The 20,319-nt window shown below is 45.8% G+C and overlaps 1 protein-coding gene across 1 annotated transcript in view; it reads right to left on the reverse strand.

Annotated features, from left to right (window-relative positions):
• Nucleotides 1–19,694: 19,694 nt before the first annotated feature.
• C5h1orf94 (similar to human chromosome 1 open reading frame 94) overlaps nucleotides 19,695–20,319 on the reverse strand; it is a 43,778-nt gene continuing 43,153 nt past the window's right edge. Inside the window, exon 7 of the mRNA NM_001134732.1 lies at nucleotides 19,695–20,125. Coding sequence (NP_001128204.1) covers nucleotides 20,050–20,125 — 76 coding nt within the window. The 3' untranslated portion in view covers nucleotides 19,695–20,049. The remainder of the gene's footprint in view (nucleotides 20,126–20,319) is intronic.

A 20,319-nucleotide genomic window follows, 5' to 3' on the forward strand; every position in this document is an offset into this window, starting at 1 on the left:
GGCTGGGCAGATTGCTCAGTGGGTAAAGCATTTGCCTCCAAAGCATGAGAACCCGAATTTGGACACCCCTCCCCCGAGCCCACATAAAAGGCTGGGTCAAGTCGTGTGCTCTTGTAATCACAGAACTCTGAGGTGAAAGGCAGAGAGAGGTAACCGGATCCATGGTGGTTTACCAGGTTCATTTTACCTACGTAGCAAGTTCCAGACCCATGAAGGACCCTGTCTCAAAGAGTCAAAGTAGCCTGAAGACTGCCATCCAGGCACAAGCAAATGAGCACCCACGGGTGAGCGCCCATTTGCACTCTCACGCACACACACATACACACACGCGCGCCAGTCTTTTGTCCTTTTGTCTCTGGCTATGTGACCTAGGCCAGGGTAATACCTCATATGTAGGTTTTAAAAGTGAAGCGTCTTCTTCCCTTCATATCAATTAGGCCAAGAGGGCTGGGATATGGCATGTGAACTGAACGAGCTCTCATGAACGAGCTCTGCATGCCCATGGTCAGAGCGCAAACCCCAGGACTTCCGTGTGAGCTGCCCCTCGGACAGTGGACCTATTAGGGATATCAACTACAGAGTGAGTTTGACCGCCAACCCCAGACTTCAACTGGGTAAACCAGTGCCGTGCTCACAGTAACTCGCAGAAGGGGATTGTTAAATTTTCTGGAATATTTTCAACTGGCTCTCGGGTGTCTTATTATTATTTTAAGTCCAATTCTCTAAATCTATTACTAGGTAAATTGTATTTAAAACACAGATGGTTGGGGCCTATTATCACCTCTAACTACAACCTCAGGAGCTCTAACCCCTCTTCTGGTCTCTGTGGCACCGATACACATTTTGCACACAGGCACGCATGCACACACACACACACCACACACACACACACACACACACATGTGCATGCACACACAGAAGTGAAATAACAGTAATAGGTACTTTTTAATCGCACAGGTAGTAAGTATCCAGAGCTCATCACATCATAATTAGCTTATTGCCGTCTGTGCTCTTGGGATTATTTACAACTCCTGCAAACGCTGGAAATACTGCCCCGTGGCGCTACTCCCCCACCTCTTCTCCACTGCGTTCAGTGACATCATGCTGGTGGTTTGAAATCAGCCGTGGTGGAACTGTTTACACCATGGAAATCAGAAAAAGCTACAAAAATCAGGGCTTCCGTAATTCTTTTGTTGACTGTCTAGACTTAAAAAGAAAACGGACGGGTAAAATGTTAATAACGCGGATTAAATGGAAAGGCCTGCCGGGTCTGTATAAATGTTACATCGAGCGGCACACAAGGAGGGGACCCTTCCTCCGGTGTTTGCAGTGTTATCCAGTTTGGCAAAGCAGCTGCTCTCAGCGTCGATGAATGGAGGGGGTCCTGGCAAAGCCTGCCTTGCTTCACGTGTGTCCTACTCCTTAATACAGAGAAAATACCAGCCACTGGCCAGGCCAGGACTGGGCCTACTCCCCAGATGTGTTGGCTGTGGATACAACGGTTGAGCAAAAATCAGTGAAGGTGTTCTGAGAGGCCCCGCTAGCTACAGGGGATCCAGAGTCAACCATAATGTAGTGTGTGCTTTCAGATCTGTTAGCTGCCTGCTACCTGTCATTTCAACTAGTGACATTTTAACAAACGTACTGATCTGTCTTCGTCACTCTTCAATGTTGCCGTTAGACACTGGCGAATCCACTGCTGGGGACCTCCCTGTGAGATTGCTACAGGAAAATAAGGTCAGTGCAGGGAAGCTGTATTCCAGGAACCCTAAAAAGACCCAGGACAGAGCAATGCCAATGCTTACCCAGCTCTGATCAGAGGAGAGACAGCCTGGACCTTGAAGTAGGAAGAAGCATCAAGGGGTTTTCCTCTGCTGTTGTTGGCGAGAGCAAAGGCTGCAGTGGGTGGCTCCACGTTGTTACCACGGTTTCTTAACATCACTTTCTGGTCTCCGTGGATGTTGTTAGTAAGCTCTCACTGGGAGGCACAGGCTGTTTAGCATCATCTCTGGTGTTCACCGCCCCAGTAGATGTCCCCAGCATTTCTCTATTGTGGCAACCCACAATGGCTGAAGAATTGCCCTAGAAGGACAAATTGACCCTGGTTTTTTTGTTTTGTTTTGTTTTTTAAAAAGCAAGCAAACAAACAAAAAGCCAAAAGTCGTAGGTCCAACTGGCACTTCAATTCCACTCATCCAAAAAAGGTCACTTGTGTGGGAGGTGCTGTTCTGGACACTTAGATACCCAATGAATAAAAAAGACAGAGGCCCATTCGTCCACACGCCTTTGATCACCCTCTGACTTTCTTCCATGAACGCCATCAGCAGGGTCTGAAGTCCATCAGGCGACATGCCTGGCACCAAGGTTCCCAGTAACTGCGCTTTACTGACTGGGTCTGCATCTCACACACAGGCCCAGCCCGCTGTCCCCCTCCGCTGCGGAGTCCGCCCTCCTAACTCGGAGTCCCCTGCACCTAAGACTTGTTGGTGTCTCAGCCCCTTTCACTTTGAGATTCTTTCAGGCTCTGTTCCCCACGCATGCTCATCTTCTTCTGACACATGACAAAGCCACCACCAGCTTAACAGACCAAGGCACCTGTGTACAAAATTGCATGTTGTATTCAGAGTACTTCGAGGGCACCGTGTTGGGAGTCTCTGCTCAGAGCCTCCCAAGTCTGAAGTCAAGGAATCAGCTGACTCCGTTCTCACTGGGGGCTCAGAGTTCATGGCCAAACTCACTCAAGGAGTTGGCAGGATTTAGCTCCCTGCTGTCAATAGGGACCATACCCGGCACCAAGAGCTCACACTTCTGCCCTTGTCACATGGGCAACTCCATGTTCAAAGCCAGGTCCCATAGCTAAAGCCCTTCCTGCTTTGAATCTTTCTTTGATCCTCTCTCTGGGAAAAGCCTTTCCAGGATTCCTGCCCTAAGACTTATCACATACTGTATGACACAGCCAAATCATAGGAGTGGTGTCTCATAGCCACACATTCCTCTTCATATGGGAGAGAGGCTGTGTCCTTGGGGGACCGCCTATTACACTTTGACTCTGCTGTCCCCATTCAACTTCACCATCTCCGCACTTCTGTCTTTTCCACTCAGCTCAGATGTCCCAATTTAACAACAATAGTAGCGTCCCTTTATTCTTCCTGACAGCCACCTTCACGCTTTACATATAGTATTATCTATTCTCCATAACAATCATATGGAGTAAATATGACTGTTATTCTTTGCACATAAAGTTTCCTCTGCCTGGTGCTCACCCTCCCCCAACACCCCCGCCATTCTCTTGGTCTGCTCTGATCGGCATTCAAATGTCACCTTCTTAGAGCTCCTCCTGATGACCTATAATGGTTAATCTTGATTGTCAGCTTGACAGAATTTAGGATCCTCTAGGAGACAAACCTCCAGGCACGTCGAAGAGGCATTTGCAGAAAGGTTTTGCCGAGGCAGGAAGATCCACCTTGAAGGTGGGCGGCGCCGTCCTTGAGTTGGGCTCTCAGTGCAGCGTGCGTCTCTGTCTGCTCCCTGATGGCGTCTGATGATTAATCTTGAGTGTGAACTTGGTGGAATTTAGAATCACCATGGAAACATGTCCCTGGGCCTACTTATGAAGGCTTACTTAGATTAGATCACTGAGGTGGGAGTGCCTACCCTTAATGTGGGTGGCACCACTTCGTGGGTTATGGTCAAGGACTAACTCAAAGGAAGAAAGAGAGCTGGTCACACACATTCATTTCTCTGCTTTCTGTCTGAAGACGAGGTGTGGTCAACTGCTTCAGACTTCTGGAGTCATGACTTCTCAGTGATGGTGGATGGCACCCTGGAGCGGTCAAGTCAGAGTAAATTCACCCTCCATCTTGCCTGCCTTCCTCTCTCTCTCTCTCTCTCTCTCTCTCTCTCTCTCTCTCCCTTCCTTCCTTCCTCCCTCCCTTCCTCTCTCTCCCTCCCTCCCTTCCTCCCCTTCCCTTCCTTCCTTCCTTCCTTCCTTCCTTCCTTCCTTCCTCCCTTCCTTCCTTCATTTTATTGTTTTTGTTAGTACTGTGTTTTGTCCCAACAACCAGAAAAGAAAGTGATACATTTGAGGATGTACATGTGACCAGCTGCCCCAAACACCTTCGGTCATGCCTTCCCCACCGTGGTGAACTCTGCCCTCAAAATACGAGTTCAAATAAGCTTTTGCTTCCTTAAGTTGATTGTACTGAGTGCTTTAATCACTGCATGAGAAAAAAGGAGCAACTCGGGCTGCCTGAAACTTTCACCCAGGCATTGTCTTCTCTGCCCTATGCAGCTCTGAGGACAACTTATACAAATGGTGTGAAGTCAGTGTTTCCCCACAGAGACGCCAGAACTTTCCCGCTCCATTATGGAGAGCTGCTCTCATAGCCTGCCCTTGGAAACAGACAGTACCAACGAGAAGCTACAGGGCACCCATCAGAAGAGTTGATTATTGTGTGTGTATGTGTGTGTGTGTGTGTGTGTGTGTGTGTGTGTGTGTGTGTGTGTGTGTGGTTGGGGATGAACTATACCCTCAAGCTGTGAGCCAAAATAAGCCCCGCCTTCCTAAGTTGCTTTTGTCAGACGGTCATCACTACTGTGAGAAAAGCAACTGTCACATGACTGTATCCAAAAATAGCTCTTCAGGGAATGCGGACTCGTGAATCCGGAGATGAGGGTAGATAGCCTTAAAGCCATCACGACTGGCCAGCCATTGTGTTGATAGCTGGTTCGGGTGAGGTTCATCTTGCTGGGGACAATTGCTGAATCGAGTCAGGTAAAGCTTGGAAAATCATGGGGCCTCCGAGTGTCTCCGCATGAAATAGCTGTTCACCAGAAAAGAAAAAGAAATCGTGTCTTTGTGCCAGAGAAGGATGGAAAATGCCACTTGAACGGATTCAAGCTAATCTCACCAGCGATGGAACAAAGCCACCAGGTACCTCCTGGTGTGATACACTGAGAGGGACAAGCCGTGGCTTGCAGTGTTCCTGTCACATCAAATGTGCCCAAATGGAGAGGTCGCTCTGTAAAATAACTGCTCTGTATTTCAAAGGATTTCATGGTTAAAGTATTTCACTGGTATAACTTACATTTTAATAAGATTTATGGGGTAGATAATAGTATTGATGTTAATATCCTGATGGAGGATGTCAGATCACTTTATTAGACTCTGTTAATTGTACAAATAACAGGGTTTGTGTGTGTGTGTGTGTGTGTGTGTGTGTGTGTGTGATTGACACCCACAATGTTGAAAGAATTCAAATATTCAGCATTAAAGGAACAAATAACCCAATCAGTAAATGGACAAGTGAACGGAACATGTTTTACATGAAGAAACACAAATGGCCAATAAATATGGGGGCGGGGGATGTTCAAAGCTTTAGCCATCAGAGAAACGCCAACCAACACTGCATTGAGATTCAATCTCACCCCAGTCAGAAAGGCTATAATCAAAGGAAGAGAACAGCAGCAAATGTTGGCAAAGATGGGGTGGGAAGCGCTCTTACACAGGACTGCTGGGGACTGGAACTGATTGAGCCACTAGGAAAATCAGTAGGGCAGTTCCTCGCCATAGTAAAGATAGAGTGACCACATGATCTAGCTGGTGCAGTCGGAATGAGATGGCCCAGTAAGTGTCAAGCTTTTGAATACTTGGCCCCCACTTGGTGGCTGTTTGGAGAGAATTAGGAGTTTTAGACTTTCTGGAGGAAGTGTGTCACTAGGGACCGGCTTTGAAGTTTCAAACCATTTCAGATTAGCTCTCTCTGCTTCCTGTTTGTGGATCAAGATGTGAGCTCTCGGCTTCCTGTTCCATCCACCAGACCCGCCTGCTACCATGCTCCCCACTGTGAGGCTAATAGACCCCTATCCCTCTGGGAACTGGAGCCCCAAATAAACCCACAGAAAAATAAGGAACACTGCACTCTTACTTATATCCTTGAAGGGATCGAAGCCAGCAGACAGCAGGAGAGCCTGCCAGCCCTTGTTTACTGCAGCACTCTTCAGAACAGCCATTGTGGAATCAGCTCATCAGTCGGTGAATGGATGCAGGAAATGTAGCACCTATACAGAATGTTGTTTATCCATTAAGGAGAATGCAAGCGCGTCGTTTCCGGGGAAAATGGATAGCACTAGGGGTAATCACGTTGAATGAAATAAGCCAGACTCCCGTAAGACAGGTACTGCATTCCTCATATTAGAAACCCACAGTTTCCCGATTTTTATAATTGTTCTGTCACTCCGCAACAATAAAACAGCCCTTGCTCCTAAGAGATACATACTAATGTATTTCAAACTCAGGGACAGCCTATGAAGAGCTTGCTTTCAAATGGCTGGAGGATGGTGCTACTAAACAAAGGATGATGATGGTGGTGGTCATGATGATGGTAATGATGATGGTAATGATGATGATGATGATGTGAGCACAGGAAGATAAGTTAGAGGACCTGCATGGAAGGTGTGTGGGAACTCTCTCTCTCAACTCTTCTGTATTTTTGAAATTATTTCAAAATAAAGTTTATCAAGAACAAAGGACACATAATAAACACAGCCCTGCGCCACCCCTTGTCCCTTCCTTTGCTGTTCTCGGCAGCCTTTGCTGTCCCTGGGTTCTGCATGTGTCTAACTCCACTGTCAGAACCGCCCTAGAAAGTAGGCACTGTTACCATATCTTGCCCTTACAGCCCCTCCCCCCGGAACTCCCTCTTCCTCTGTGTATCCCTCTCGCCTTTCTGGTGCTCACACACGTTTCCCTTGACTAGGCAGCAAACTCCACAAGGGCAGCCACTTTACTCACTGCTGGATCCTCTGCCTCTTCCACAGTGCCTGGCAAGCAATGCACACTCACCAAACACCTCCGTTACCAGAAAGAGACGTAGAGAAGATCATGGGTGGTAGAACCAGGCGTTGAATAAAGGCAAGAAGGTTCTTTCTAGAATCACAGACAACTCTACCGTGTTGGCTCTGCTTTCCCAGGAAGCTCCACTCTCAACAAAATAGCTGTTAGAGACATTTCTTGACATGGCTCCCAGTGGCCTTCAAATCCTGGTATTTGTGTCTTTGGGGGATCTTCTCCCTTCAAGTGTGGACTGGGTCTTTTAATTTACTCCGAACAAATAGAATATGATAATAAAGACAGATGACCTCTTCCACAGTTGGCCTCTGTATAAAAGACTGTGACTTCCATTTAGCCAGTAAACTCTTTCTGGCATGTTCCCTGCCTTCCTTCAGATTTATCACAAATTCTACACCCTCACCTCAGTTTCCCCTGACCTGTCAAAGCTGGACTTTGGCACAATTTGTAAGATACTCATTGGAGAGGTCCATGGGGCAAGGAATCATGGGAAGCTTCTAACCAGTGGTGTGAGAGGCAAATACATGATTAGCCACTGTAGAAACAAATCATCCCCAGTCAATCCCTCCCACCAGACTGCAGTCCCAGCAGACGCTTAGATTACAGCCCAGGCGAGCTCTCAAAGCAGAGGACCCAGGTAAGACAGATCAAGGTTTCTGGCTCGAAGGAAGGGGATAATAAATGCTGTTCTTTGAGGCCAGTGGGCCTTAGTGTGCATCTGAGAAACAACTCGACATGAAGTGCAGCTATCACCTTAGGGTAAAAGGTTAGAATAGGTATTCTAAGAAAATGGACTCAAGAAGCAATCATCCAGAGCTATTTTAATATCTGACAAAATAGACTTCAAAGCAAAACTAATCAGAAGAGATAGGGAAGGAGACTACATACTCATCAAAGGAAAAAAAATCCACCAAGAGGACATTGCAATTCTAAGCATCTATGCACCAAATGCAAGGGCACCCAAGTTCATAAAAGAAACACTGTTACAGCTAAAATCGCGTCTTGGAGCAATTTGCTGCAGAATGGTGGCTGGCTAATATTCCATCCCCCTGCATCTGCACTTCTCCATAATAACCAAGGGCTCTGGGTATGTATCTGTCTGTGTTTGCACCCCCCCCTTCCTTTCCTATCACCCACACTTCAAACTTCTGGGCACAAAGTGATGTGCTCGCCACTTTCTCATAGCACAGTGTCTGTCTGATCTCCAGAAACCAAGGAACACTTCCACACGGCTGGTGGCTGTGTGTAAAGTGCAGCTGCTATGGAAACCAGTGTGGTTGTGATGCTGAGCGCTGCAAAGTGAACTAACTTGCCATTCAGTTATATCACTCCTGAGTGCGTACCCTTTTATATTAGTGTGTATTTAATCATATTAAACAGATGTTTCTCTTGTATATTTAAGGCTATGATCATCTTCCCCCCCCCTTCTTTCTTCTCTAATGACCCCTTTTACACTTTCATGCCTTTAAAATGTCAATTTTCACTTGACATGATTTCCAAGGCTGTTCCTGGTTGTCGGCTTGACCACATCTGGAATGAACTACAATCCAGAAATGGAGGGCACACCTGTGACCCAGATCTTGAGGCTTCTGACCTGGGATGCTGGGATGACACAACTTTTGATCCAGATCTTGAGGCAAAGTGACCATGAAAAGCTTAGGCCCAGGCAAGGTAGTACACACCTTTAATCCCAGGAGACCGAGGCAAGCAGATCTCTGAGTTCAAGATGAGCCTGGAACAGAGCAAGTTCCAAATCCAGGTATGGTGGTACACGCCTTTAATTTGGGCCACACCTTCTGCTGGAGGCCTACATAAGGTTGATGGAAGAATGAAGGCTCCTTCTTCTTCATTCTTCACCCTTCCTCTCACCCCCACTTCAAACTGTGATTTGCTCCCCACTTTCTCATAGCATGGTACCTGTCTGATCTCCAGAATCCAAAGAACACTTCCACACTGTCGGCGTCTATGTAAAATAAGTGTGTGAATGGTGTGGGAGACAGATATGTGTGTAGTAACTTTAGAAGCAAACTATCCCCAGTCAACCCCTTCCACCAGGCTGCAGCCCCAGCAGACGCTTAGATCTCAGGAGAGATCTCTAAGCAGAGGACCCAGGTAAGGCTGCTTGCACTTACGTGCCAGCACATCTGTTGGAACCTACTTCTTCAGGATTCCGGCTGACACAGAAGGTCAGCTGAAACAGCAAGCTTCGTGGGACTGGGCACCTACTGGATTCTTGGACTGCCCATCGCTGGGTTAGTTGGACTGCAGACCGTAAGTCATTCCAATAAATTCCTTTAATATAGAGAGACATTCCATAAGTTCTGTGACTCTAGAGAACCCTGACTAATACACCAATTTCCCCCCTTTTCCCACAAATGTGACTTCTTTCTTCTTCTTAGTGGGTGATTAATGGCTATTAAATTCTAGACTTTCTTCATCGAGTGGTGTGTTTTCCCTCACTTGTTTATTGTTAACAGTGCCGTGATAAACCTGGGTGTAAAAGCCCCTCTGTTGTCTACTGGTCTGAAACTTTGTATTTTTTATTTGTTTACCTGACTATTGAAGCATTTTTAAGGAAAAAAAAAAGACTTGTTTTGAAATCCCTCATTAGAATTAAATTTGGGGATTCAAACATGGAGTACACTCCTTGACTGTAGCTCTAGGAAGATCATGAATTCAAGGTCAATGTGGGCTGCACAGCAAAATTCTGCCTTTAAATGACCTATCTAAATAAGTGAATTAGGCTCATGCATTAACATATGCTTCTAGACAGTTATTTGAACCTAATAAAATTCTTAATTTTTGCAGATCTCTGAAGCAGAACCGGAATTGTGGGCACTTTGTCATGGCTTGGCTCCCTACGGAATCTCAGCCGGATGGCCATCTGGTCCCCTAGACAATATATTTAAGTGTCTCCCGCATATAATTCTTGTTTGTAAGTTATTTGCGTGTGTAGGCTGGGGGGAGTGTTCACACACCATGGCATGTATGTGGCGATCAGAGGACAACTTTCAGGAGTCAGTTCCCTCCTTCCACCTTTCTGTGGCCTCTGGGCATTGAACTTGGGACATCCGGCTTCCATGGTTGGGTGGTCAAGTACCTTAACCCATTAAGCCCTCTTGCCTGTCCCCTATGCGATTCTTGAAAATAGTATTTGTGACACTAAACTCCATAAGAGGACAGAGTGACCTGCCCATCTACCGGTTCTAATTCATGTACTTTTAAACCTTTCAAGGCAAACCATTTCTCCTCCTTCCTCTTCACCACACAATGAGTTAGCCATACAATTTCGGCTTGGAGTAATCACATCCTGAATCAATGGCTTCTTTTCTTGAGTTAAAAAAAAATCCCCCCCCAACATGTTCATTTTAATTTAAAAAATGCTATTTTAAGTGGTAGGGAGCCTTTTAATTCTCCACTCTGGGTTATAAAAAAAAATAATAGATAGGCAGAAATGTGTTATTAAAGCTATTTTTCTTGGCGTTCTGGTAATATAATAAACTGCTGAAGCTCAGCCTTAAGACTTTATGAAGCAGGAAGAAGAAGACTTGTCTGTTGATTAATAGCTTTTGATGGTCCCTCCCCCAACCTCTGATTCCTGGGACGCATCCTGAAGGACAGCAGGCTGCTACTGAAGAGGTGAAGAAGGCGCTGGGAAACATTGTGTAAATATGTTTGAGTCAAGGGATTTACTCCAGGATCTAAGCTCAGTCTGTCTCTGTCTCTGTCTCTGTCTCTGTCTCTGTCTCTGTGTCTCTGTCTCTCTCTGTCTCTTTCTCTCTCTCTGTCTCTGTGTCTCTGTCTCTGTCTCTCTCTCTCTCTGTCTCTCTCTCTGTCTCTCTCTCTGTCTCTCTCTCTCTCTGCCTCTCTCTCTCTCTCTCTCTCTCTCTCTCTCTCAGACTTAGATTGTTAGCATATGAGTTAGGGTCACTCTCAGAAAACGACTCTAGCAGTCCGCAGCTTCTGTGCATTTCACCAACCTCAGGAAGTTTCCACCCCAAAGTCATCGAGGGACCTCCCCTGCTGCTCAGGTCACTGTGACAGAAGGTTGTATGTTGGGTGACTTAAACAACAGCAATTTATTTCTCCCAGATCAAGGTTGTCTTTAAACCTTGATTGCAAGTCCTCTGCCCATGACTTGTAGGTAGACAGTGTGGACTCTCCTGCTCTTTTCTCCTGGGACCTAATGCTTCTTATTAAGACCCTAACCCCATAATGACAGCTTCACTCTCAACATCTCACCCAGCCCTGGTCAGTTCCCCAAAGTTCATCTCCAAAGAGTTTTATCTCATCACAGAGAGACTCGAACTCCCACATCTTCCCTGTGGGAGGGCATAAGCATCCAGCCTGGAACGGAGGACGTGCTGGGTTCCAGATCTGATCTTTGGCTCCAACCCTACTCCCAATGGTCCAGACCGTTTCTACTCTGCCTACGGCTTCCTTCCTAGGCTGTGCCAATATGGGGCACTGGATGGAGACCCAAAGCTGGAGGGGGAAGGACAGTTTCCTACACAGCTTCGGTTCTTGCTCTAGTCAGCATCATCCAACAGTGGCACTCATGCCCCTGCACCCCACCCACCCCTGGCCCCAAGTAGCGGTCGTTACAGCCCGTTTATAAAATTCCAAACACTTGGCAAAAAACAACCCCATTTTGGCTTCTTACAATACCAACAGCAGGAAGCTGGCTCCTCCTCCTCCCCCTCCTTCCCCACCTTCCTCTCATTCCTCCTCCTCCTCCCCCTCCTAGTCCTCTTCCTCTTCCTCCTTCTCCTCCTCTCCCTCTTCCCCCTCCTTCTTGGAAATGAAAAACATCACCCATGAGTGACCTCCTCTCAGCCCTGAGACACCAACTCCAGACACATAGTCCCACCCCTCTCCGGATGCAGGCAGGAATTCCAGCTCTCCACTACTTTTAAGGCTTTTGAATTTCAATGACCCATCCCCTTCTGTTGAGTGGCAGCCACTCCCTGCAGTTCCTGCTTTTTGGGTTACTCACAGAATCTTTTTCACGCCTTTTCAGTTTTTCAACGCAGGGCTAACTAACAAGCATTTCTATTAAATTCTGTCTGTTGAAAGAACTGAAGTCAATTGCATCTTGCCTTGTCCCTGACTCATAACTGGATCCTGGCCTCCTTTGACAGAACGATGCCATCCTGGGATACAGATGGGCCTTTGGATCCCCCGGGACTTCTTCCCTTTTAAAGAAAGGCAAATGGCAAATGTGTTTCACTTACGAGTCTGACCCCACTAAGGAAGTTTTCTGCCTCTCTTGGGCAATGTCTGGGTAGTATGTTGTGGCAAGGAAAACCTCCCCGATTGAAGAGGCTTTCTTCTTTCAGCCAGTTAGCTCTATTAAAGCAAATTTATGATAGTATGGGTAACTAGCATCTAGCCCCATGTCTGACACAAAGTAGGTGTGTCATAAATGACTTGGACAGAACTCCGCGCAAAATGTCTGCTAAGCAAGCAAGACCGATAGATGGATGGTGCCTTAATTTGGGTTTTATTGCTGTGAAGACACACCACGACCAAAACAACTCTTAATAAAGGACATTTAATTGGGGCTGGCTTACAGGTTCAGAGGTTCATTCCTTTATCATCAAGGTGAGAGCATGGCAGCACCCAGTCAGGCATGGTGCAGGAGGAGCTGAGAGTTCTACATCTTATTTGGAAGTCAAACAGGAGAAGACTGTCTTCAGGCAGCTAGGAGGTCTCAAAGCCCAACCCCACAATGCCACACCTACTCCAACAAGGCCACACCCACTCCAACAAGGCCACACCCACTCCAACAAGGCCACACCCACTCCAACAAGGCCACACCTACTCCAACAAGGTCATGCTTCCTAATAGTGCTATTTCCCTTGGGCCAGCATACTTAAACTATCACAAAAGATAGCTGTTGTATATATGTATGAATGTATGTATGTGCATGTATGTATGTGTGTGTATGTGTGTGTGTATGCATGCATGTATGTATATTATCTGAGCTCAAGAACATTTACTAGTAAGAAGAATAAACATCATTACTTCATTTTTTAATCTGACAGAACTGGAAATGGCTATAGGTGGAAGAAATTCAAAATCACATTTGGTTTTAACTAGAGTTTGCATTCTTCTCAGATAAGCAAAGCTCATGCACTCCAGAACTGGCGGGGCTGCTCTGAGGCCAAAACGATGCTAAGAGCTCAGCCCCTTCCCTCCTGTGCTGTCAGCCTCCCAGAGCATCCTCCACCTCCAGAGATCATGCTTGCTTCCCATCTGGCCAAAACCAGGTCACCCACACTAGGTAGTGAAGGGCCCATCTGCAAGTGAGGTTCTATACCTAACGGGAAGCTGCAAAGGTGTAATCTGTACGAACAGCAAATAACTGAGAATTGGGGGTGCCCTGGCATCAAGAAAGATGCTAGGAAGAGGACCTGGAGTCCTGGTGGAGGAGCTCAAAAGTTGAGAGTCAGCCTCCCTGCGTTACGCAGCTGCCTTCTTGGCCAACCTTGTCCAGTGTGAGGGTCTACTGCCAATCCCCTCCAAGTGTCCGTCCTCACAGCCCCATGTCTTATGACAGTGTCTTAACACTGGAAAGTCACATAGAAGGCTTAGCAATCCAAAATGTGAATAACAATGGAACGGGTGGTATAAGTTATAACACAGTTCGTCCACTCTGGATTGTGTTACTAAAAGGAAACCAGGTGAAAGTAACGTGTTCCAGTGATTCACCAAGTATCTCTCTAGACTTTACCTCCTGCACATGCAATAAACAAGTATCTCATGGGATTAGTGTGATGTCAGGTGACAAAGGACATGTGTGTAGCACGTGATTGCCCCATTGAAAGGCACTAAGCAGCTGCTATAATTTCATGAAAGAATTTCTGGAACCCATGAAAACATGTTATTCTTCTGCTCTGTTGCTGAACTACACGTGAGCTGCCATTAGTTTTGAGATTTGAAAATAACATTGTCCTGAGGAAAGGGATTGGCAAGGGGTTGGTGGGGCAGGATGGATGAGTTGAAAACTGACTGAATGAAGGTTTGTTCCAGACACCAAGTATTCTAGTTTGGACATGAAGTGTCTTCCCAAAAGGCTCATGGAATGAGAAGTTATCTGAGACTAGGGTTCTGTAAAGCCTTTAAGATCTTGTTTCCCCTTAAGGAATTGTTGGGAGGGAAATGTAGCTAAGGAAGGACCTGGCAGAAATGCCCAACTTCCAAATACCTCACACTCCCTGGTGCAGCTCACCCCTCAGGGGCCCCAGAAATAGCCATGGGAAGAGGCACCCTGGGAGCTTTTCCTGACTCAGAGTTCGGAAGTCAGAGTAGGACTGTGAGCAGAGAGCACTATTTTTGAGATGTTCTGGAAACTTTGAGGTGTGGAAACGAGTTAGAAGAAGCAGTCATTGGGGGCAGCAGGGGCTCTGGGGTTCATTGTTCCTGGTCCCTTCCTGTCATTCACTCAGATTTATGGTCAACTGTGAAGTGAAGAGCTCTCCTTTGTCTCACATTTCCCTCCACAATGGTTTGAGCCAAAGTATACCCTCTCTCCTCTAAGTTGTCTTTGCCAGGAATGTGTGTGTGTGTGTGTGTGTGTGTGTGTGTGTGTGTGTGTGTGTGCATGTATGTGTATGTGTATGTGTATATACATACGTAATCAGATATTACTTGTGGAACTCCTAAACTAAGTTTGAGCATCTGTGTCCTCATTGATCCCTTGATGCCCCTATAATAATCTCATCATCTTAGTAAGGGCTATAATCTAATGACTATTTTTAAGAAGTCAGGGCTGGGTGATGGCTGGGTAGGTGTGAGCAAGCATGAGGACCTGAGTTTGGGCCAAAGTCCAAAAGAGTTGGGCTTTACTGTACGTTGTAAGTGTGGCTGGGGAAGGGGTGGGGACAGGAGAGTCACTAGATGTTTGCTGGCCACCTGTATAGCATAAAGAGGGAGCGTTTTAGATTCAGTGAGAGACCCTGTCTCAAAGGAATAGACAGGAGACTAATAAATGTGACTAATGCTCTCCTCTGGTTTCTATGTGCACACAGATGGACATATGGACATAGATACATACACACGTGTGTGCACAGGGTGCAATATGAATGGGAAGGACACTGTGTCCTTCTTGCTTTCAGTGAGTAAGGGGTCAGGTTCCCTGGATAGGGGATGGTTACTTTGAATGTTAGTCACTTTGTTTGAACCAGGAGAAGTTCTAAGGACGCCTCTTTCTATGACTGCCCATCTGTTTCTGAGGTCCCTTGGGAGGTGATCGGAGGAGCCACAGAGTGTAATGTTGTAACATTGGAAAGACACTGGGTACTGGTGCCAGGCCCTCCCTCAATTAAGTTTTCTTTCAAGAATATCTTAAGAAAACAGGATCACAATGGCTTCAGAAGATCTGACTCTCAGCCTGTGATGAAGCCTCAGGCATCAGGTACTGGTGGGTCAGGAGGCAACTCAGCATAATTCCAAGGCCATTTTTGACACCAACCTGTACTGGGCACCACTAGAGCATGTTACGCATGCAATTTCTCTGTCTTTCTTTAAACATTTGGTTTTCCTTGAAACATGCACACACACACACACACACACACACACACACACACACACACACATACACACGTTAAAAAAAATCTCACTGTTGAGACAGCAGTCCCCACCCCATCCTCTATAAACCCATCACACTTCCTGCAGGGAGCCCTTGAAACCCCTTGGTCCTTTATCCTGGTGTTTATAGCCAGACTTCTAGATGGTTCTGTGCATTCCAGTGTCCCCAAAATAATCTATTTCGTGTATGACCTCATGCCTTCCCATCATAATAATTGCCTTTTTCACTTCTTATAGCTGTCTTCCTACTATGGTTAGATCAGAATTTTTTTGCTTAATTCCATATTAAGATCACATAATGTCATTCGCTGTTAATTGTTTTGTTGTTGTTGTTGTTGTTGTTTGATGTTCTAGCTAAAATTTCTCACTCCCACCAAAGTCATGAAATAGCTGTCAATACAACTTTCCTGATAATTAATCTACCACCTTCCTATTCCCCAACCTCTTCCATGCCCCTATTGACAAACCTTTGTAGAGGTTATCGACTTCTATCCCAGTCTGAACTTCGGATGTTGGTGGCTCTAGAAGGGGCTCCGCTTTGTGGTTCTTGAGCCAAGAACATTCAGTCTTCTCACCCTGGAAGTGCCCTGAGCATCCTCCTTACCCTGATTCAGTTTCCTTAACACCATCTCTTCTTTCTTGGTTGGTTCCCTTGTCTCAGAGGACCAACCGTCCTTCCCCTTACCTCCGGGCAAATACACAGGGAGATAAACTACTGGGTACTTTGTGCATGTGAAAACATCTTCACTTCACCTTCATCCATTAGTAACTGGGTTTGGAATTCCAGATTGAAGACCATTTCCAGTCAAAGTTAGGACTTTGTTGATGTATACTCTAGGCTCTGGTGTTATAGTCAAGAACTGTGTGTCGATGTATGTTGCATGTTCAAGGTCTTTCTGGAAGTTTTAGAATCTTACCTTTGTCCCTGATATTCCAAAATTTGATAAGGCTGTGCCTGAGTTTGTCTCCTCTGGTCACCTCTTAGAGTTTGGGTCACTCCATTTTGGGGAGTGTCTCAGGATCCACCTCTCTGTTTTCATTCTGCAGCCCAGAGCTCCAGCCACCCAGATATCCAAGGCTCTGGACTTAGCCTCACTTTGTCTTATGTTTTATGTTTTATCACTATTTTCTTTCTTATTCTTCTTTTCTTGAGATCTGATATTAACCTTCTAACTGGATCACAAGAAAAAAAAATCTTGAATAACTAGGAATAAAAACAAGACTCTATAAAGATCATTTTCTTCCTTGTTCTAGTCACTTAAAGTATGAATGAATGAATGAATGAATGAACTGATTTCTATTACCTCCTTTAGAAATTTTTGATCTCTCTTTAGTTCATTTTTTTAAACCTTCATCTTGATTCTTATTAGGAAATATCTATTCTGATTAACCATCAGGTCCTAATGTTGATTAGCTGTTTACCAAAGAACATTCATGGGGGCTGATTTCCAAAGACCTCTAAGCAGTTCTTTAGACCCTGTAAAACCCCATTTCTCCATCATAGCCTAGCTGCTGCCCTCAGGGTATGTGTGTGTATTTCTCTCCCAGTTTCCTATCTAGGACCTCAATCCCACAACCTTAACATATGGCCCCCAAGTCTCCCCAGAGACAATGTCTCATGTCTTCCACAGAATTCCTGTGGAGTTTGTGAGGCTAGTACAAGGGCTTCTTACGGTATCAACTCCTGGCTTTCATCAGCCTCGGGCCCCATGTTCCTCAGTGTTCAGCGCGTGGAAACTCAAGCTCCCGTCTTTGGAACTAACTCTGCGAGGAAGTGTGGTCTGCTGCTTGTCATCGCTCCTTTGACACTCCTGGACCATGCATCCTCCCAAGGCACTTACGTACAGAGTAAATGTCCTGGTTAGTTTTAACTGTGGGCTTGAGAATCTTCACAGGAATCATCTGCATCAAGTTGACCTGTAGGGAGGGTTTCGTGGTGTTGAAGTGGGAAGACCCAGCCCATCGTGGACAATGCCATTCTCTACAGAGAGGGCGCTCTGACCAGTAACCGTGAAGAAATATAGAAGCAAGCAGATACCAAGGATGCATTCCTTTCTCTCCGATATCGACTGTGAGGCTTTATGTCCCTGCCTTGACTGCCCTACAATAATGGATTATCACTTGGAATTGAAAACAGAAAAAAATTCTTTCCCTATGTTGCTTTTGGTCATGGTATTTTATCACAGTACCAGAATAAAACTAGGGCAGTAAGGGTTATAACTTCCCCAACTTTTATTAACTACGGAGGTTCTTTTTTTTATTGTTATTTGGAAGAAAGTTTCAGAAGTAGGACAGATATGTCTTTATTGTCCCATCTTAAACCATGGCCTCTGTTGAGTAGATAGTAAGTCTGTCTCAAATCTACGCCATCTTTTAACCCTCACAATTCTTGCCATTACCGTTAATAGAACTCAGATGCAGAGGGGCATACTCTCTGTCAATGTCAAAGTTGGAAAGTTTCTAAGAAACTGATCAGGATCCCTGGTGAACCCACATTCGTTCTCTCTCTCTCTCTCTCTCTCTCTCTCTCTCTCTCTCTCTCTCTCTTTCTCTCTGCACGCTGAGCTAGAAGTAAGGCACCCTTAGGGACTGTGATAGTCTACATCGTCAAGTGGACATGAACTCAACTTGCCTTGGAAATAACTCTCCAGGCATCTTGAAAGAATTTTCTAGATTAAGGGCACTGGACAGGGGACCAACATTTCATGGGCTGGGATTACAGAGCGCTTACAAAGGAGAAAGCTGCCTGACTATAGCATCAGTCATTCTCAGCTTCCTGGCAGACGCAATGGAACCAGCAGCCCCAAGCTCCTGCAGCCAGGCCTTGCCCATCACGATGAATTTCTCCTTGAACTGTAAATGGAGATAAATGTTCCTTCCTTCCTTGAATTCTTTTGGCTGGATGTTTTGTTTCAGAAACTGGTATGAAAATTAACATAAGGCATCTTGTTAGCCAAACAAATCAAGAAGGAACAATATACCAAGTGAAGGTCCAAGGAGTAACAGGAACCCCAAAATTTAGACTATGGAGAAAGATGAGGTATTGGTCTTAAGGGAAACTGAGGGGAGAACTTACTTTTCCAGAGTTCAAAGGGAAAGGTCAGTGAGTCTAGTGGCATCCTACTATGAGGTCAAGAAAAATACTTTTGTGACTTAAGCATCTCGAGACACTGATACCTTTCAGACGCTCTGCCTGTCATTGCTTGGGGGGGTGCTGCATATAGTGTCCAATGTTCTTCAGACCCGGCTCTCACTGTAGAGTTCAGCTTCCCGGCACCCAGCATGGTCAATAAGAGCATTAGAGAGGCGATTTGAGTGGTGGTCCATCTATGTGCATGGACCAACGAGTGTATCCTGCCATGAACAAGCTCTGCTTAACTTCATCCTGGTAACACGCATTAAAAACACAGCACATGGATTTCACCTCACAGACCAACTCTGCTTGATAATAGCTGCTTGCAGCACCATCGGAAAAATGGTTCTTCAGCTCCGGCCAGCCTCCAGGGAGTAAAATCCTACCATTGATTAGTGATGCCTGCTACCCATGGGTGTAAAACTGGAGAAGCAATTCACACTGTCTCCGGTTTCCATAGTGCATCCTGAGTAAATGTTTCCAGGCATCTCCCTGCTTTGTCATTCAAGTCATTGGTCAGGATTGGACCAGACACAGCCAAGGACAGTGACATTAGATGCAGTGTTGAGACTGACCTCGAGCTTGGCACCAGTGTGCCATCATTGAATAGTTTGTCACATTTTAGATTAATTTTTGTTCCATTTGTGAGTGTGTGTGTGTGTGTGTGTGTGTGTGTGTGTGTGTGTGTGTACATGCATGGCTATCAAGAATCAGTTCTCTCCTTTCACTAACTGGGTCCCAGAGATAGAACTCACGCCATGAAGCTTGAGTAGTTGAGCCATCTTACCAGCCCTTAAGATTCATTTGTAAATTATGTTCTATGCCAGTACTGTGTCCTGGACACTTTTTAGAAAGCTGTAACCTGGGATAGACCACAAGGAGAGTGGTTTTTGTATAATGCCAATAATAGTAATGCGGAATATGGGGTGTTGGGGAATAAGTGAACCACAGGAGAGAAGAGATAAGTGCTTACGCTTTTGACCTCTGAGGTCCCTCATGTAGATAAGATCACTCCCAAGACCCTGGTCTGTGTCTGAAGAAACACCGGGACTCATGGGAGGAAATGAACAGTTGAGATTACATAACGCACAGCAAAATAAATGAACAGGCACACGCATGTTCAAGCAGCTCATAGTTTTACCATAACATACAAACGTTCTAAATTAAGTGTCTTACTTTCTATCTTACCAACAACAACAAAAACAAAAACCAGTCATGTTAGCTAAATACAGGTGCCTGTGTGGTCTTACAAATGGGGGGTGCGTCTGTGGTGTGCACTACATGTGAGGGGGGCGCTATGCAGGTGAGTGTTGGCCAGTAGAGGAATCTGGTCTTGCTGTTTTCTGTCGGCCACCTGGTTGGAACCTTGGCTTTCCAAACTTCACACCAAGCTGTTGCAGAATCCAGAATTCCAGAACCTTTAGCCCTGATCCAAGGGCAAAGAGAGGTGGAGGGGAGAGAGAGAGAGAGAAGTCTAAAAGCGTATACCATTCCCACTGGAGGAAAAATAGGCGCTGTTCATCAGGGGGCCGCTGGGCGCAGAGTTGAACCTGGAAGAGAGGGACGACGGGTACTGTGATGAAGTCTCTGATGGTTCCAGAGAGACTGGAAAAAAGAATCCATTGATTTGTTTTTGTGGAGGTTATTAAAGGTTAGGAAGCAGGACAGGTTTGAAGTCTGAAAGCTTTAGCATCTTACAGAGTCTTTGGCTCTGGGCAAGAGCTGTGTCCCCTACTACATTGGT

This window comes from Rattus norvegicus, chromosome 5 (genome assembly GCF_036323735.1).
Source record: "Rattus norvegicus strain BN/NHsdMcwi chromosome 5, GRCr8, whole genome shotgun sequence".
Taxonomy (NCBI): Eukaryota; Metazoa; Chordata; class Mammalia; order Rodentia; family Muridae; genus Rattus; species Rattus norvegicus.